The sequence below is a fragment of the Nilaparvata lugens genome, chromosome 1 (assembly GCF_014356525.2).
Source record: "Nilaparvata lugens isolate BPH chromosome 1, ASM1435652v1, whole genome shotgun sequence".
In the NCBI taxonomy this organism is placed as follows: domain Eukaryota; kingdom Metazoa; phylum Arthropoda; class Insecta; order Hemiptera; family Delphacidae; genus Nilaparvata; species Nilaparvata lugens.
Window position 1 is genome coordinate 77,866,513 of NC_052504.1, and position 19,673 is coordinate 77,886,185.

The following is a 19,673-nucleotide window of genomic DNA, read 5'->3' on the forward strand; positions in this document are numbered from 1 at the left end:
CATTATCTATGAGATTCATTTATAATGTTATGATTCTAGTTGCCAAGCTCATTTCAAGAACAGTTTAGAATATTTTAAACATTCAATTTCCACTAAGAATTTTAGAATATTATCTATAGCCTCTCTCAAGCCATAATATAACTATTTTCATAACTTACCTACTCTACAAAGAAAATCATTTCAATCGAGAAGGCCTAAATATTGCTCTTCCACGAATTCGCTCAATAATTACTTTCAGCATTGATTTTTTAGAGAATATGATATATTTGAAAATCTGATTCGAACCCCCACTTTTCTTCTAAGCATCATGCCATGCTCTAATGATTTTTGAGTTTTTGAAATTCTTATTACTCATAATATTATTGATTATTGATAGTTAATTCTTTGAGTTTTTAGAACAATAATTATTGAATAGTTCATAGAAGTAACTCTCATCAATGAAATTGATAAAATGGAATCAATTAAGATCCCGCAACCAGAGAGTAACGAATGTAATGCATCCCATACATGCCTTTATATTAATACATTATCATTCTAATAAATTTCAATGTAAATTAGTTTGGAAAACTGTTTTTTTTTCTCTTCTTCACCCACCCCAATATTTCGGCGAAACTTGGAATCATTAATATAGTACTCAAACGAATAATGTACATTTTGATAATACAATAATCATCAATACAATGAAACTGGAATATAACGGGTCTTGTCAATGTATGAGTATTGTTTTGAAATGAACAGTTGATAAATTACAAGATTGTTTGAACAAAACATCTCTTCATATCGATGTTATCATAAATTATATTTGCGTCACATACACATACAAAAATATTTACAACATAAATTAAGAAGTATTGTTTTTCATGTATCCAAGAAACTCCAGATAAATTTCACTCCAAAATGTTCAACTTATTTCCATAATTCTAAATTCTGTAATTGCAATATCTCATTGCAGCAGAATAATACTTCAAACACCCTTGAAGTTCATTTTGTGATATTGTTCAATAAATTATATCAATAATCAGGAAAATAGCACTTGGAGATTTGAACAATTTGATTCTGTTTTGGGTTGGGTTTAATCACTTTTCAACTGCTAAGACTTTTTAATTTCTTATCCACTGAACTATGATGCTGCGTTTCTGAATATGGCATAGATAGGAGAGTTTGTTTTGCTGTAGTGAATCTCCTTCAAATTCTCCGTAGTATCAAATAATGCCTTGTTCCTATATCCTCTGTCAGTCCCACACTCACCTGAAAAATAAAAGAATCTTATTACATTACAATTACAAAATATTTTGTCCATTCGAAGACATTGTATAATAGATCCATTGCTTTCTATCATTGAGAAAATTTAAAAATATTATCACGATAATGTCAATTCTTCAGGGTGATGATATCAACTCACTGTGTCCACAGAGAAGAAAAGGAAAAGAATTATTTTTTCTCTGTGCTGTATTCTAATATCATCGTACAATATTTCAGATAGTTCATATAGGATTATTCACGATTGGATCATCGAATAAAGATTACTAAATGATAACTATTATAATGTTCTTATTCACAATAGCAGTATAATATTAAATTTCATTTCGCCAATTATAATAAGAACCAATAAGATTTTCAGCTGTGGTGCTGTGATTTGGCAAATAATTATGATTTATTTCATACAATATTGAGCATACTAATGCCTGGTAACTTATATCTTCTATTTCAGCAACTATATAATATATTTTGGGTTGACTGGGTCCCATCTAGTTCCAATAATTATAGTGGGAAACTATTAGTTCTCAATTATTATAATGACTTTCCACTTTGATGCAGTTCAAGTATGATAGGCATACCATTTCTCACAACTCTATCATAGGAACTTATAACTCAAACTTTTTCGAGGCTGGTAATCTACTTTTTCAAATGCATCAACTTTGATCTTCATTTTCCCACGTTGCAGTTTATTTTGCATGATTATTATCAGAAATCACAAAGACTAGTTTTCAAGTGCATCCATCGACAGATCCCATTTTCCCACAGTTTAGCAATTTTCTTCATGTAAATTCCAATATAAAGCATGACTCTATTATTAGTATTGTCGACTAAAACATGCTGAGAGTTTCACCTATGAATAATTTCGAATGGTCGATCATTTTTGTAGGTGAATTTTAATCAACTATTCTGATATACTCTGATGCTAATCTTTTTGTTGTAGCAAATCACTCTCATAATGAACTTCACAAGTCTATTATCTTTTTTGAAGTTGTAGATGGACATGATTCTAATTAGATTCAAAGAATGAATGGCGGAGAAATTCCAGAAGAGTACAGATGAGAAGACGAAAACCTTGTTCAGGGCAACATTCAGGGCATGAATATTTTTAGGAGCAATTAGTATTGTATAGAATTCATAATGGGCAGGATAAGGATGTGATAGATTGATTTGATAGCATGGTGCATAGAGCATAACGTGGGTGATGACTTGTGAACACTAGTCTATGCGTTTGATCACATTTAGTAACTATTAGCATACAGAAGGCCAAGAATATACTCATATTATTACACTATAGATGTTAATATTGTAGATAATGATGATAGTGAAGTCGGGTCAATGTAGAATCCTCGATTGAGAATCCTTCTTGTTTATTTGTTTTTAATCATTCATATATGACAATAGTGATGTGCCAAAGTGAAGTAAGGAAAAATATCTATGAAAAATCAATTACCAGTACATCTAGATTGTTAAGTAGTCATTTTACAAAGTTAAGTCCATCTGGTAATCTTTCTCTTTGTCAAAAGTTCACTTTGGGAGATACGAATGTGTGAATCCTTTCAGATAATGTGATTGTCAAGGTACAGATGAATAATATTCAGGTAAAAACGGATTCATTTATACCAACTTAACTGTACCAACTCATGTTATATGAAAAACAAATAATTTTGTCCAGGACTTCCTTTGCATGAAATTTGGACCGCATATTATCTGCATGACCTACAAAGCAAGTCAGTTTCTCTGAGATACTTGACCAACAAAATAAATTCATTTCATTATAATAACAATTAACACCTTGGATACTATACAAGAGGAAAGCAAATAACTAATTAGAAACATCTCGTTTCCCAAGTTAGTTATTACGGTTGCCAAGTTAGGCTATTCTTCGGAACCCTCAGCCGACAATATAAATACATTTAATTATGATAAAATAATTAACAATGAATATTCTAGTAGGAGAGTGAATAATTATTAGGGAGCAGCTTACCAGTGGCGAGGGCCTGTATTGTTGGCTAATGTTTTTGAAGGCTAAGGCCGATGGCAAACAGAGCGAAAAAGAATCCGGCAAATCCTGTGGTACCGACAATCAGCACCAGGCCTCCCAGCATCAGCGGAATCAGCGTGAAGAACTTCAACTTGTAGGCGAGCAGCAGAGGAAACATGTACTTCTTCAACTTCTTCAAGTGCTTCATTTTAAACTGGCCCTTCTTCTTTTTCTTCTTGCCTCCCTTTTTCTTCTTCTTCTTTTTGCCTTTCTTCTTCTTCGGAGAATAGCTGCCATCGTCGTAACCGGAATCTGTGGGCGGAGAAATGATTTTTATTCAACAAAACTTCTGTAACAACGGATAAGTAAGAATTCCTTCATTTTCTATTATTTATATCTTAGTCACAACACAGTTGACATGAATTCAGATCATAGATCCATTGCTAATAGAGGAATTAGATAAAATTAGAATAGTGGCTTTTTATAGAATGTTTTATTCCTTTTAGTGATAGTGACTCCAACAAGAGTCTTCAAATTGAGTGGTGGCGAGATATGAAAAGACAAATAGTTTTGAGCTGCTTGCTCATCAAAGTGAAGGGACTCTGAACTGATGCTTAAGTTGGTGGAATTGTCACAAAAATGTCCCATTCAACCTTATTTATCAAACAATTCAAAAGTCAAGATTCTTTATCGAGCATACTCGTATAATATCCAAATTTACTGATCAGTCAGGAGATATCCCACCAAAGGAATTAATCAATTGCAATTGAAATAATGAAAAGAATACTCTGGTTCAACGCTTGCAACCTATAACAAATTTGGAACATGGATTTCAACTAACTATAAGGGTTGATATTATAATAATTGATTATACAGAGTGGGTGAAAAGTCCGAGAACTGCTTAATATCTCATACACAAAGATAATTTGACGGTGGGTGTGATTGGGGATCCTACTCAAATTGGAAAAACTACTTTACAATGACTTTAAAAATCTGTTTCGCCATCTTGGATCCTCCATATTGAATGCAACTTCATTTTTTTAAATAGGAAGGTTGTCGTGCGATACATGATTTCAATAGGGAATTTGAAGAAAAAATGGATAGTGGAAACCGCATATCGATATCTCAAACCGTTTCGGAAATATCCACATTATTAATCAATACTATTCTAAGCAGAAAGGAGAGAAAAAGTCTGAGAACGGCTTAGTAAACCGTTCTCGGACTTTTCACCCATCCTGTATAGTACGATGTAAACCCATTTGCACATTGCATGTGCAACATGTGCACATTGCACATTTGCACATAAATATCAGCTCTACTGAATGAAAAAATGTCAGAATAGTATTATTTTTGTTCTCAACAATCTAGATGAATCTACAATGCTTCTCAATAGGTTTTTGTGCGAACCCTTCCCTCAACGAAAAAATCTTATGTTGGCGTCTGTTATTTTAACATACACAGATGAGCATTGTTCGTCTCTAACGAAAATTCAACACATCATAGTAGTTCTTAAATTTTGCTTGAAAGGTATTAGCTCATAGTGTATCTAACACTCAAGAGATAGTCAGCCTGTTGATGCTGCCACCTTCCTGAATGTTGCTTTCATCATGCCAAGGTGCAATTCGCTCTATGAATATGATTCGCTCTATGAATCATGGGTATTGAATCACTACGATCCTCATCCTAATGATAAACGGCACTTAACTACGAATTCCAGATGGAAAAAAATGTTAATTGACCGAGCGTAGTGACGTCTAAGATTCAAGTCGATTGTTTTTCATTTCTCTTTATGTATTTAGTTTATATTTTTTTAAAGTTAATATTTCTTGAGATCCGCATTCACGGCGAAATGCGACAACAGATTTTCATGAAATTTGACAGGAATGTTCCTTTTTGAATTGCGCGTCGATGTATATAAAGTGTTTTGAAATTTTAAAATTTAAGGATAATATAAAAGGAAAAGGAGCCTCCTTCATAGGCCATTATTATCGTGAAATCAGTCAAAATAATTGATTGTTCATCATAAATCAACTTTCGAATGGATTATTAATTGCATGCAATTGATAACTCAAAGTAACATAGTATTTTCTGCCGACTTTTCTTTACTTTCAACTCGGTCAGCTTTTGATTGTTCACAATAGATGATTAGCATTGTCCATACACCAACCCTAATAGCCATTATTCATTTCGCACCGATATCTCGCCGACACGACAGGACAGGTCAGAATTTACTTCGATGGACAGTATTAGAGGAGGAACTACTACCTAGTAAGAGTCTACTCATTGGATCCCTAACAATATATTTTTTTGACTGAATTACCGGATAAAATTTAAAGCATAATAAATTATTATTTCCAATACACTTTTTATGAACATTGACAATATTTCTATGATTCAATTCTCTATTCAATTATTAAATCCATTGATGACATGTGATGAAGGATACCCTGAAGACGATCCATAAATGAGGCTAGAATCAGTAACAATTGATGATATGTGTTTTAAAATATTCTTCAAACGTATTTCTGTTTATCAACAACTCAAAAATGTTAATCATCCTTCATCTCTGATGATCGTCGACCTGATTCGCAGTCAAAATAAATCCTGTTAGCTATTCAACAGATCAACAGCTGTTCTGATATCATCCATAGCTGTAACTTCTGTCAAGGTCAAGAGACTGTTCACAGCGGAAAGAACCGAAACAGCGACAGCTGCAAGGCGTTGATGGCTCGTCGATCAACGAAACGAAACAGTATTGGAATAAGCATAACTGGTTGGAGAACCAGTTGAATTTTTGACGTGAATCCGCTTTCCTAGCCACGGTAGCAAGATAGTATAGCATGAGGTTGTAGTATTACCATTTATACTCTCTGTTCCTAGCTTCTGATGGTGTTTCTCTACAAACTGGATACAGTAAATACCAATGCACCCAGAGTACTTTGTACGTAGATTGTATTCTAGGTACATTGGTAAATACTTTATATTGATTTAGCCTATAGAAAGAAAATCATTGTTTGTATCTTTGGCACAATTCACTTTCTGCCCACCCCCTAATCATTAGAGAAGGAAGAAGAAGATCAGACATTTGGTTTCTTCAATATTTTGGCTTGAGATATGAAATATCAATCTTGAACTCTGATTACTGGAGTATCTAATTCTCTAAAATTTGCTAAAGTAACTAAACTTTTCTATTTAGATGCGAGATGCGACAGTAACAAAAACTAATCTTCATTTCAAATCAAACATTAACTCACCATCCCACGACCATGCTTATGACCTCGTTCACGCAGTACTTTTTGTCAATATCTGGAATTTTTTGCGGTGATTATATATCCTAGCTTTGGCTCTATTGATGATCAATTACTCTCTTGCCTTGGTTATGGGGAGGATGATGATTAAGAAGCTACCCTCGCTCCTTCGCTGTGACTCGCTCCCCCAAGTCAAAGTTTGATAGTTCATCATGGATGATTGAGAATTAATTCATAGTGATTATATGGTATATATATCATAAAGTTTATCAGAATGTTCATCTCTACTAGAGTTCAACAAAAGAAAATTAAAATAATTATATCAGAAGTAGCATTTTGTGCAATGTGGTAAGCTAGAGCATCAACTGATTTGCATGCGTTGATTGCCAATAAACCGTGAAATTCAACTGCTTCGTTGAATCAACTCTCCTGGATCTATTGCAATGCACTGAGATCTGAGATGACGGACTACACTCTTTTGACTGCTGACTGCTGACTGACTGACAGTCACGTTCAATCAAGTGTCATGCTCCAATATGCATGATGTTAACGCGCTAATTCTAAGTCTGACTGTAATTACCATTACAACAAAAGCGTTGAATCGAGCAATGCTGCTTCTTTCTTCCATCGATGCAATCGAAACTGGATGTGTTGTCGAGAGGACAAGTGAACGATTTCCATCTCCAGTTAGCGGACGTAAAATGAAATTCCCTCTTTCATAAATAATTTATTTTCTCTCACTCACTATCGTTCTATATTGATATTGATCCCACTGGTAGAGAAATTAGAATCCTGTTTGTTCTTTACCTCGTGGTATAACTAAGTTATTTGTAAAATTCAGGACATATACAAACCTAATTGTTATATGTTGAGGACTGAAAACTTGGTGAACTAATAACAGAACTATGGAGCTGGAAACAATGATATCATCAATTATTTAGATACATATTTTTCACCCGAAGTTTGAAAAAGTTAAAATGTTGATACTGTATGTTCGTGGATGGTTTTCATGAATAAATATGATATTTTCTTATTACATACATTAACTTTCCTTTGAAGCTTTGAACCATGAAAGGCTGGCTCTTCTCAATCTTAAGCTTTAAACCATGAATTATTGCTCATCTCATTTACATAATTCTTCTCAAGAATTGCAACCCTGTTTGATACGGGAATGACTTGTGAAATTTCGTTTTGAATTTCGTAGGATGTAGGCTACGTTATTGAAATTGAAGCCCTTGATGCACTCGTTCAATTACTTTGCTATGGCAAGCTTCAATGAAAATCGAGAATGATTCATTCCAAATCTTTTGCTAACAATTGATGACTGAAAAAAATATGTATAGGTGAACTGTTACAGTATAACTATGATGATTGTATCTCGACTTTTCCTGATCAGTTTCTCATTTCGTTTGATCAAGCTTTAATAAGAGTTTTTGTTCTCTCATTAACCAATGGATAGTGAAGAATATGAAATTGTTATCTCAGAGACATTTGAAGCCGGATCCATACTGAACAAATATTCGACATACATGTTTGTAGAAACAGTTTGGGCAAATTGTATTATATATGACAAACAATGTTTGCCCGTGGCCAATGTGGATGCGTCCCCAAACAGGGGTAAGCTTTATCAGATGGATCTAACAGAAGCGTTAATTCGATCTGATTCAACCGCAATCAGTTAATATTATGGTCTCATGCCACAAGAAATAAGATTTTCCAGATTTCCAGAGCTGACTTTCAAGACAACTCTTAGAATACTATAATGACAACTTCCAAAATACTAGACTACTCTTTATATTATAGGATTTTCATGCATCATGCCTCTACTGGATGTATTAACATATTTATCAGAAGACAAGGTGAGTTATCCGAACAAAGCATGTCACTGGCGTGGATATTACTTTCATGATTGAAACGGAAAGCTCGAATGTGGAATGTGTGAATGATCACAACCGCGCTCCATCTACACAAACAAAACGATCAATCGTATTTTCAGATGAAAGTCATAGAAAGTGAATGGAATCTAATTCGGATTGCATTTAGGAGCCAAAATCGTGGGAACATAACAAACATTACAATACACATCGGGATATTTTCAATGCGTGGATATATTAGTGTGATAAGCGATTATAGAGCGTGCCTTTCAGAATCGTTGTAGTAGACAGAGAGAAGAGAAGAAACAAGTACGATCATCTTTTGAGTTTGTTTTGTGTTCATCATCATGCTGTCATATTTAAATTCGAGAGGTGTTAATTGTTAGAGCCGTATAAATTTTTCCTGCCAACCAAATCTTGCCACGAAATTTTTTCATTTTTTACACAGTTCAATAGCTTTCTTTCACTTTTCTTGAATATTCGCTCCAGTTTCGTTATTATTCTATTACTATTCAACTTCTTGTCCGAAGAAATCTAGGTACCCAATCATGTGCTATTATTTGTCTCATGAATTCGTAAATAGGATCTTTTAAAGCAAATTGGAGCTCCATTTACAGTTAGCGCATGCGCAGGGACTAGGATCAATTATTTCTATGATCGATTGAAGTAAGTAGAATCAACTAATAAAATTTCCATTATAAAAATCTGAGAAGATTTGGCTAAGGAAAATTTTGATGTGGGCTACCGATCCACAATAATTATTATTATTGCTAAATTAATGAATTTGATAATTATTCATATAATAATCGTTAACTATGGAAGCTTTGCTGATTTCTCCTCTACAATTCGGTCTAGCATGGAATCATTAAGCTACCAAATTTTCAATCTACCAAATTGGGCATTTCTTATGAGAACGTCTTCTGATCCGACGAGATCATTGGAACGGCTAATTTTAATAATAATAATCAATTGGGCCGGATGTTTCGTATCACAGTAATTTACGCTCCAAGATTATAGCAGAGTAATTATAGTTTCATAGCATGCAATCAAGTACCCGTATACTATAAGGTGCGTGGAATGCTTCGGTGAACTCTATGAATTTCAAGAATGAACCCTATTAAGATTTTAAATGGATTACAATCATTTTGTTAACAATCATCTCTCCATCTTTTCATTTCTTCCATGATTCCCCATAACAACGTCTCTGCTTGATTTGATTAGATTCTTTATCAGCCAACCTTCAATTTCAAATTTTACCTGATCAGATCTTATAGTAGAAATTTGTGTGATAAGAATCTTAATCAACGAAGAACGAAACACTGTATTCTCCAGTAGGACTATTTTTTGACTACATACGATTGGTCGTGGGCTCGAATCCTGCCCGGAACATGGATGTTTAATCATCTCTCTTTCCATCACTCATGCACAGCAGATAGCTTATGTGGTTATCATTAAGGAAAAAAGAAAGGCACTTTAAAACCATTGTTGCAGTCAATGTTCAAAATCAACGTTTGAAAACAATGTTGTATCGTTCTTGTATTATTGTTTTGAATTGAATGTTTAAATTCAATGTTGCATCATTACAGTATTATTGGTTTGAGAAATATCTTCTTCCAATTTGATGCTAGGAACAAGATAACTCCTCATAGGAGCCTCGACAACCGGAATTCTATGACTACTATCGAGCTTACTGTATTTTGTACTTCTCACTGTACTGTGTACTTCTCAATACACTGGTGCTCATATATTATTTTCGCCATTATTTTCGAAAGTATCTATTAGTTCAAACTCATCAAGGAGTGGATATCAAAAATGTATTCCATGAAATGACCTGCAAACACCATAACAAAATGAAATAAAGTATATAAAATTTCAGGAGCTTCTTCTAGTATTCCCAGATATGAATTAAATACATGAATTTCAGCCCACTTTTCAATACACGTTTTCTGAGATTTCCCAGGTTCCCAGGAAAAACCTATTTGGAGTGGTTCCAGACACTTTTGGACCTTCCATTTCATTCCATTGATGGATTGCTGCAGTACATTTCTCCATAAGGATTTTTTATACTCCTTGAGGCAGGTCTGCCTACGGATTCACCATCGCGAGTGGATGTGATTCAAGAATGTAAGGGAGGGGTTAAATATGGTATCATGCAAATCATACAAATGTAAAGATTGTGAAGAAAAACATATTTTTCATTCATAAGCTCGGATTCACTGACAACGCGCTTTTTTTACGCTGTCATTCATACCATCTGGCGGTCAGTGAATCAGTAAAGAACTCCTCTACTCGGAATAGATCAATAATAAAAATAACTCTATAAATACAAGAATTAAAACTAAAAAATTATAAGTTAAAATTAAAGACAAATTAATTATGTGAAAATATATACCTAAAAAAATATAATAGGTTTAAATCTATGATTTGTTCCACAGATTTCAGAACATTGACCAAAGAATTCTGTCCAAAAACTATACTGAATATGAATACTCAATAATTAATTTATTTCCCAACACTTCAATATAGGGAGAGGAACAGTTTTGGGTTTATCCTGTTGATTCTCCCCCAATCATTAATTTGATGTTGTGATTAAGGAATGTAATAAATGTAATAAATGTAATAAATGTAAATATGTTAATTAATTGAATGTCAAATGCATTCTATCCATCCAATGATAAGACAAAAATGTTCAACACTGAATTCAAGTTCCAGTGCTTCGATGTGTTATTGTTGATTGTGATTGTATTACGAGCACAACAACAATACACGTGTAATAATTGAGCAAAACGTTGAGCCTGTTTACAGGGAAATTTATCAAGTTGCAACCAGCAATTATTGCGGATAAATACAACTGGGCGCAACAGCAATTAATTAAGGAGTTGTACTCTGCTGTACTCTGCTGTTCTCTGCTGTACTCTGCCAGTGCTGTAACTAAGAAGAGCAAGCACCGAAAAGATCGATTATCAGCTGGTAACGGGAGGACCCGCGATTAAAGAAATTAACAGAACGTTACGACTTATACAAAAATTCGTATTGCTGTTTCTCATGTCTCATTGGGAGCCCTCAAAGGACGGCCAACAAAACTGTTCCTCTCCTAAACGATTTTCAGCAGCAGAGAAATTCTACTCCTGTAATGACTGCAGTCCGGAGCCCCGTTACTGTTTCTATCATCTAAGACCAATTATTACTATCCATCGCTGCTTCATCAAAACTCAATCGGAGTATTGTAACCGTTTTCACGATGATAAATCTCAAGGAAAGGGAATTTATAGACATTAGTTACGCTCGAGTTGGGATCCTAGTAATCTCCTTCTATCTGCTAATCTACAACGAGAGGTTCTGCACAGATTTTCCAATGATTTTCCTGTGTAATGATGGATCTATTCAATTTCAAGATTACTCTGAACATACGCAAATTCAATTAGTGATCGACTATTATAATAGATCTGGCTGATAAACTTGTGTAAGAAGGTATGAGAATTTGGAGCTGATTCATTTTCACAGATATCAATGTAATGCATAGATTTTGTTATCTGTTATGAATAGTTATATCCCAATAGTTATTCCTAAATGGCTATATCGGTAAAAACTTATTTTAATTCCACACAATGTTTTAAGGGTTTACTCCGCGACCGTCCCAAAAGATACTCTTTTCACCCCTGAAGGTCAAAGCATCATTATCAAGTATGACTATAATTTCAATTATTCTATTCAAACAGAAATAATAAATCCAATTTATCCATGGATAGGATTGATCCCGTTTAGGAAAAAAGTTCTAGCATTATTTGTAAATGCTGGTTCCAAAGTCGGCATAATTTTATAATAGATAGTTGTATTTCAGATCTCACCCTCTCATGAAACAGTGGTGGCAATATTTACTGATGAATTGTACTTGATGATGTCATGTTCAGATACTGAGATAATCTGAGTTAGTTTTTCTAGTACAGTCATTCAGAACTGAAAAAAGCACAATGTACAGTAATTCTACATCAGTGAACACAATTCCACAGTTTGTCACCAACTTTGCTCCACATTTCAAGAACAGACCTTGCCGTGTTTGACAGGCCTGCTGATGGTCCTTAAAACTTAATTATTGTAACAGTACTTGTAGAGCATGGCGAGTATTTGTCGCAGACGATACAAATAATACTGCCCTGCATTTGTCCGGAGTCTTTAATGAAGGACTCCGCTCCGGCCAGTCGTCTGGATGTCACGTGAATTTATCAACGGTTCAGTTTCTTTCCGAACTAGAATTACACGAATTACGTACGCCGGACTGATACGGTTTGTAGGCTCACAGGCAGATCTGCCCGAAATGATAGTTCACTGGCCTATTCGTCCTATTACTACGAATGGCAGAATAATTGCCCGCCAATGCCAAAGTAATACGACCATATCTTTTTTCAAATGCCGTTTCTTTTTCGAATGTACTCAATAAGTTAACCGGTACAAAATGATGCTGCCAACATCAGTGCGATGTGTGAGAGTAACAGTTCTTTTTCACAACCTGTCAACCAGCTAATCTGTAAGAGGTCTTTTGATGCTAGCAAAACATTATGGGTTGTTTTTTCTCAACATTGAGCTCATCAAAATAATATGACAACACCCTAGAGTGGAGCTTTAAACGATCACTGATACAAGCTATGCCATAAAGATACAGTATTATTATTCATTCATAATTCATATAATCTCCAAGTCCTCTATCTATATTAAGATTCACGTTATAAAGACAGTGGAGATTATAGGAATACAGAGTTGCCAATTTTCCAATAAGCTTCAAATAATAACTTTTTTCCTTCTTTTCTAATAACCTTTATAATTAATACCTTCTAGAAGATATATTGTGATACAAGTCATTCCGGTATATGTGAAGTCTATATTGATTTTTTATCAATAATAACTAGTAGTTCTGTGAACAGTAGACCTCACGCAGTTTTCCCACAAGTATCTGATGTTACCTGTTCTAGTTGATTCAGAATTGAATCATAATTTACTCTTAAAAACTGTTATTTGTTTTCTCCAAGATCAAAAACTCACTTATAGTCTGTCCAGACTGCCATGAGCCCTGAAAGATTAAGCCGACCCTCGCTCCCCCACGCGCAGGCACACACGCCCGGCCTACCTGCACCATTGATATACTATGTAAACTACGTAGTATACAGGTAGACAGACCGTTCCTTTACTCACGCACACAAAAGGAGACTGCGCTTGTGTGTGTGAGTAGTAGGAGGGTCGGCCTAATCCTTCAGAGCTCATGCCTCTTTGGACAGAGTATATGTTAATAAACTCAGTTCACGTTTGAATTTGTATCTCATATGATAATATCTATCCAGTTCCGTGATAATCTTTACAACTGATAAAATATTTCTCAACTATTTTAAATTTTTTTTTCAATCAAGAATATTATAATTTCTTCAGCATTATTTAGTTCATTTTATTTTCAATCACCTATTAAGTTTGTTTTTCAAATGAGAGAATATTGCTCCTGATGGGCTCGCATCATGAAAATTATTGAAACCCTACCAGAAATAAATAAGGCCAGACATCTGTGTAATGCATGCAATGAATAATCCACTTGTCAGCTAATTAATTATGAACAACTTTATAGTCTGATTGATCCTATCTTCGAAGTAGGTGATAATTATATATAGTGATATCAGAGTATGGAGGAATTCCTTTTCTTTCCATATTATCCTTAAAATGCAAAAAACACATTGTGTATACATTGAGGCGCAGTTAAAAAAGGAATATTCCTGCCAAATCTCATAGAATTCTATGAACGCGTTTGCCCGTAATCGCGTTACATACAGACAGACAAAAGAAAATCCGAGTAAAAACATAGACCTCACTACGTTCGGTCAATAAACTCGAATATATTTCATTCGTCGAAATATATTTCCTTTTAATCTAATAATAAATTTCATAATTATTGATAATTAATATTTGGTTATTTGATTATATTCATCCATAACCTACAAAAGATTCAACAGTTCCGAGGATAGAGCCATCTGCCTTGTCCAATGACAATGATAGTCAAGGAGATCAGAACAATGTTAATGAGATAAGATGCTGACTTTATAACCTGAATCTCACTATATGTTATTGGAAGTCAATTGCTACTGATGAATATATTATTAAAATAGTGTATTATTATTATTAAAGTTTTCAGTATAAATTACAACATAACAGCAATTGACCTAAAACCTTGTTGTTGTCTACAAGTGACATTCAATCCTTCTTTTCAGTAAGTGTTATTTCCAGATAAACTCTGAGCTTTTGCAAGGGTAATGAGATCGTAGGGGATGATGATGAAGGAAAATGTGAATGACAGTTTTTGGTGTGATTTGAACCACCGAAGTGGAATTTCCAAACAAGTGATAACTATTTAACGTGAGTAGCAAGCGTATTTGTGACCACAGAGCCAAGGAAACGTTTGAACTGAGCCCATGATCAAAACATTCCTAGTTGAATTTCTGTCAACCCTAAGCATCAGTGCTATGCAGTTCTCAGAAAATCAATTCTGGGGAAATTCATTCCATTTTGGAAAAGTAAACTCAATTTGAGTTGTAGCCTTAAACTGGAATCAATTCTTATATAATAAATATTCTTAAGAATTAAATAAGTCTTGAGATGAACAATAACTTGGATAATGTATCCTCAAAATTGCATGTACTCATTTGCTACCAATTCATGAATGAATGTCCCTCCAGATATCAATTTTAGACTTTCACATCTAAAAATGTTGAATAATCAAATTATTGATCCCTCTAAATTCGTTCTATTTTGGTAACTTAATAGTACCAAATTCTTAATCAATATAGGCTACTCTTTCAAAAATATCACCACTAAAACGTTTCCAAAGGCGGTGTTCAATACCTTATAGTGAACTTTATTATCAAATAGTTGAATGAGGGGATTGTGATGTCAACCCGTCTATGAAATCTAGATTCTGAAAGAGGACTATATCCTTTATGAAAAATTATGCATTTATTTTATGTGGTACTTGAACAAATGATAACAATATCACTGTTATCATTGTAAAACGTATTTTAAGTAGTGTGCTCAGATATTCTGAAGACGAATTGAATTCCTTGTCTAATGCAAGGAGGAACATCAGGGTCTTCAAGAATTTCGTTTCATTTTTTAACGCTTTTCTCATAGCTCAATGATTGCCTCCATTACGTTCGTGAATAATAATTGCAACGGGCCAGTTTTATAGCGTCTGAGAAGCTCATTACCTCCATACAAACTATCTTTTATTGAAGGTAATCAAAGAGCTTCCTGTCTTTTCCCCGATACGGTACTTACGGAAATGTTTCTGATAGGATATTCTCATCGACCCAAGATTATATATCCCATTCCAGATTAGAACAACGTGAATTGTATCAATTATAATGTAGAGCAGCGGCCTCAAGAATCAATTAAGCTCACATACATAGTACAGCTTCCATGAAGAGTCTGACAAAAATAGTTGCATGTCTTATTCTTAAGCACTAGAATTTTTTTTCAAGGATTCGGATACGTCATGAGCTTTCCAAAACTATGTATCTGGAAGATTGTGTATTATTCAAAATATTGGTACTAGAGCATGATTCCACTAGCTCCGGATTTAAATAATATTCTCTTCTCCCTAAGAGATCATTTTACGGTCAATTTTTGTGGGATTGACCTATGTATCAATATAGTTACTTCAATATATGAATTAGGTACAGATCTTGATTGATTGCCATCAATTCCAGAATTCAAGTTTTCTATTTAATCTGTGATAAGCATTCTCAACGAACGATTCTCCATATCAATAATCTTAAAATTAAGTGAATGTAATATTACTTGATGCGTGTTCTTTGTAGATTACATTCTATTAAAACATGCACTCTCATGAAAAGTTGGGTTCTTGAACAATGTGTGATTCACGTCTAAGTCTTATATTTATTCAATTTCGAAAAATTCAACATGCAATTGATCAACTTTATATTGATTGTAAAAAACGTAATTTTTCTTATTCAGAAAACCAATTTACACTTTTCCCATGATCATTGGAATTAATTAATTTCTTAAGTAACATCAAATTTCAATTCAAGAGATGGATAACGCATATAAGATATTTAATCGATACTATTTATGAAAAAATGTGGATGAATATGACATTGATATTAGCCTATTACTTACCAATGATTGATATAAGTTATTAATGCCACCAAATGGCATAGAATCAATGGAATCACAGTTGTTTTTCCGTTAATTTCCTGGTATGACTTCAAGATGAATAGGTAAATAGCGGTTGACAACTTCTAGTTAGTTTTGAAATTGTTATTTGGTGAGGAAATTAAGCAATCTTTCTCAAACTTCCAACATCTCAATCAATTCCAATGATGGGTTTGATTTCAATAACATCAATACTGATTCTACAAATCTCTTCAGCACTTGATAAACACATTTTAATAGGATAATTAACTATATGAACAGCATCTTATGTGGTCTAGAATGAGTTTTATAATGAATTCTAGTGGAAAAATTACTATATGAACTGCATCTTATGTGGTCTAGAATGAGAATCATAATGTATGCTAGTAGAAATTTGTGTTGAATTCAATGTAAATCCAACATGTTTTAAAACATGTAGAACTATTTAGATAAAAGTATGTGGAAATAGAGATATACACTATCTTCTTACCATCGTCTTTAGTTTCATCAGTAGCAAGATCCTCGTCCGAGTCCTTTATGCTGGTGTCATGCGTCTCCTCACTCTCATCCTCCTCCTCTTCATCCTCATCATCATCCTCATCATCATCGTCGTCGTCGTCATCATCGTCATCATCCTCCTCCTCATCTTCATCCTCATCCTCTTCCTCTGAGTCCTCTTTCCTCGTCTCTTTTACAAGATTCTTGACAGGTGGTTTGAGAGTTGAAGAGGAGGGTGGAGGAGATATGGTTGACGGGTGATATTTGACAACACTGGTACTCACATAGGGATGCGGAGTGGCTACGTTGTCTTGCGAGGGTGTTGATGGTTTGGAAGATACGTAGATCAGTTGTTGATCATCGTCGTAGTCGTTGTTGGAGACGACGAGAGGGTTGGGAGTGAACACGTTTGCGAGATGTGAAGGGATTTGTGTGGGTGAGTGGTCGAGGAAAACGGAGGATGTGATGATTTTCTCGGTAGGCACCATCGAGAGTTTTGTGTAGTTGTGGACTCGTCTCCTGGGGTGGACACCTTCGAAAGGATCGTGGGCCACATTTTGGAAAGAGAATTCCGATGATATACGTCTTTCACCGGGTATAAATTTGAACGCTCTCCTGTTATTCAGATCGGTGAGACTGGCCGGTCGTCCCTGTCTTGATGAGGACCACGATGTCGAGGAGGTGGCTTCTTGTTCAAGACCGAACACCCTGATAAACAAAGATAAGATCCACGCGACGCGCACTGCATCCATTGTTATCATGGTGATCTCATGACCAATGCCAACACGTTCACTACGCTTGCTACGCGAGTACTGTAACTGCAACTGCGATAAGCCCGCGGCGCTCTAATCTATCGCATCGCTTTTCCTCCTCCCACCACGCGCCTCGGCCTCAACGCTACTCTCAGTCACCATGGAAACGGCGGCAAGCGCGCTACCCCCTCGATGTCAGAACAGGACCTACAAATATTAGTACTCAAATAGAAATGGAAAATTTCCCAAACTCTGAAAGTCTTATTGATTACATTGATAATTGAATAGTATTACCCAATAATTGACTATAAATATTCAAGATTTCTATAGATTTCCATCATTATCCATTTTGACTGAATTTGAAACTTTGTTTCAAATTGCTCTATATGAATATTTTTTTTTTGTATTAAGCTCTGTGCCATTGAATAGTTGTATTCAATGAATGAATTGATATCAACTTCAAATAGTTTCAGATTGACATGTTAAGTGTGCTTTGGAGGGAAAGAAACATTTCTATTCCCATTCATATTTCAGAGTAAATTCGGAAAATCTTGATGTAATTACAAGTAGTTAGTGGTATAAGACCAGAGTTAGACTATGGAATGGAGGAAATTTGTTACATGATCACCAAAAGATCTGTGCAAGAAAAGCCACTTGGGCGCAGAATTCTCAGAAAAAAATAGTCTACCTTCACAAGGATTCTGTAGTATCATGCACTCAATTCATATAAAAATCGGAATATATAGCCAATTAATAACTGAAAATCGTGAAAATTCCGTGATTTCCGGGGTTTCGTAAAATTGTAGCTTAGTACTTGAGAGGCTCTCGGAAATTGTACTCAGAAGTTTAAGATGCGAGGTTTAATAACTCTCCTTAAAACCTTCAATCGTCAAAACCTGAAATCATTTGTCTGGACTAATCATGCTCATGGAAAGTATTCTCATGGAATTAAGCCTTGACTGGAAACAATCAATTTGTGAAATTCAGTACTTTTTTCAGTTACTTTTTCAGTCATTTTTATTCTAGTTCATTTTTTTAAGGACATTTGAGAAGGGGGAAAGATTCATAAACGCCTCCTCTGCATGACCATTATTCATCCTCCCGCTCCCGCCACCAAAACATAGTCAACGACACTGGAAGACTCCGTATGAATTGAACAGACAAACATATTTTAATTGAAAAGATATAGATTCTTTGCTCTTTGGATATCGGGATCGATTGAATTTTATATTCAGATCATTTATTCATTCTTTTCACTGAGAGCTCAAAGTTATATTACTGGAAGCTACACAGACTTACCCACCATACGAAAGATTTTGTGAACTGGGTTAGGTCAGTAAGGTTCAATTGGAAGGTCACCATCACCACAAGTGGAAATAACTTGTACAATGCAATGTATCTTCCACAGGCATTTGCTTATTGGACCGTGGCAATTCAGTGTGATCTTTATGGAGGAAGGAAGTCACTTCTTTTATCAATGAGACAGGCTGATCTTGTGAAATTGATGAGCATTGATTTACCCGAATTGCATTTGACCGTGACGGGACCCATCACATCTTCTGTGATTTGCAGACAGATTCAAGACAGCAGGTATTTGCTACGGACAATCTTAGGATTCTCAGTTCTCCTCACTTCACAAATGACTGACATTTATCTAATTGAGCAGTGGGCCCAATTTGGTTTTCAGTACCATTGAATAAAATCCCTGAATTTATCAAGAGAATCATTGTTTCCTTCCAACTTGACCTTATTTCATTTCACGAGTATATGAAATTTTTAGTTTGTGATTCGAAACAATCAATTATCGAGAGTCAATGATTGGTTTTTTGCAAAAGAGTTTGAAAGTGAGAACTTCTGGATATTACTACTTATTTCC

At 34.7% G+C, this 19,673-nt stretch overlaps 1 protein-coding gene across 1 annotated transcript; it reads right to left on the reverse strand.

Moving 5' to 3' along the window:
* Positions 1-519: 519 nt before the first annotated feature.
* On the reverse strand, positions 520-17,876 carry LOC120355512 (histone deacetylase HDT2). Its single transcript, XM_039443965.1, has 3 exons — positions 17,038-17,876; positions 3,245-3,553; positions 520-1,248 (listed from the first exon to the last, which is right to left on the reverse strand). Exons 1-2 carry the CDS (start codon positions 17,804-17,806, stop codon positions 3,270-3,272), a joined length of 1,053 nt encoding a protein of 350 aa, XP_039299899.1. The 5' UTR covers positions 17,807-17,876; the 3' UTR covers positions 520-1,248; positions 3,245-3,269.
* Positions 17,877-19,673: the final 1,797 nt, after the last annotated feature.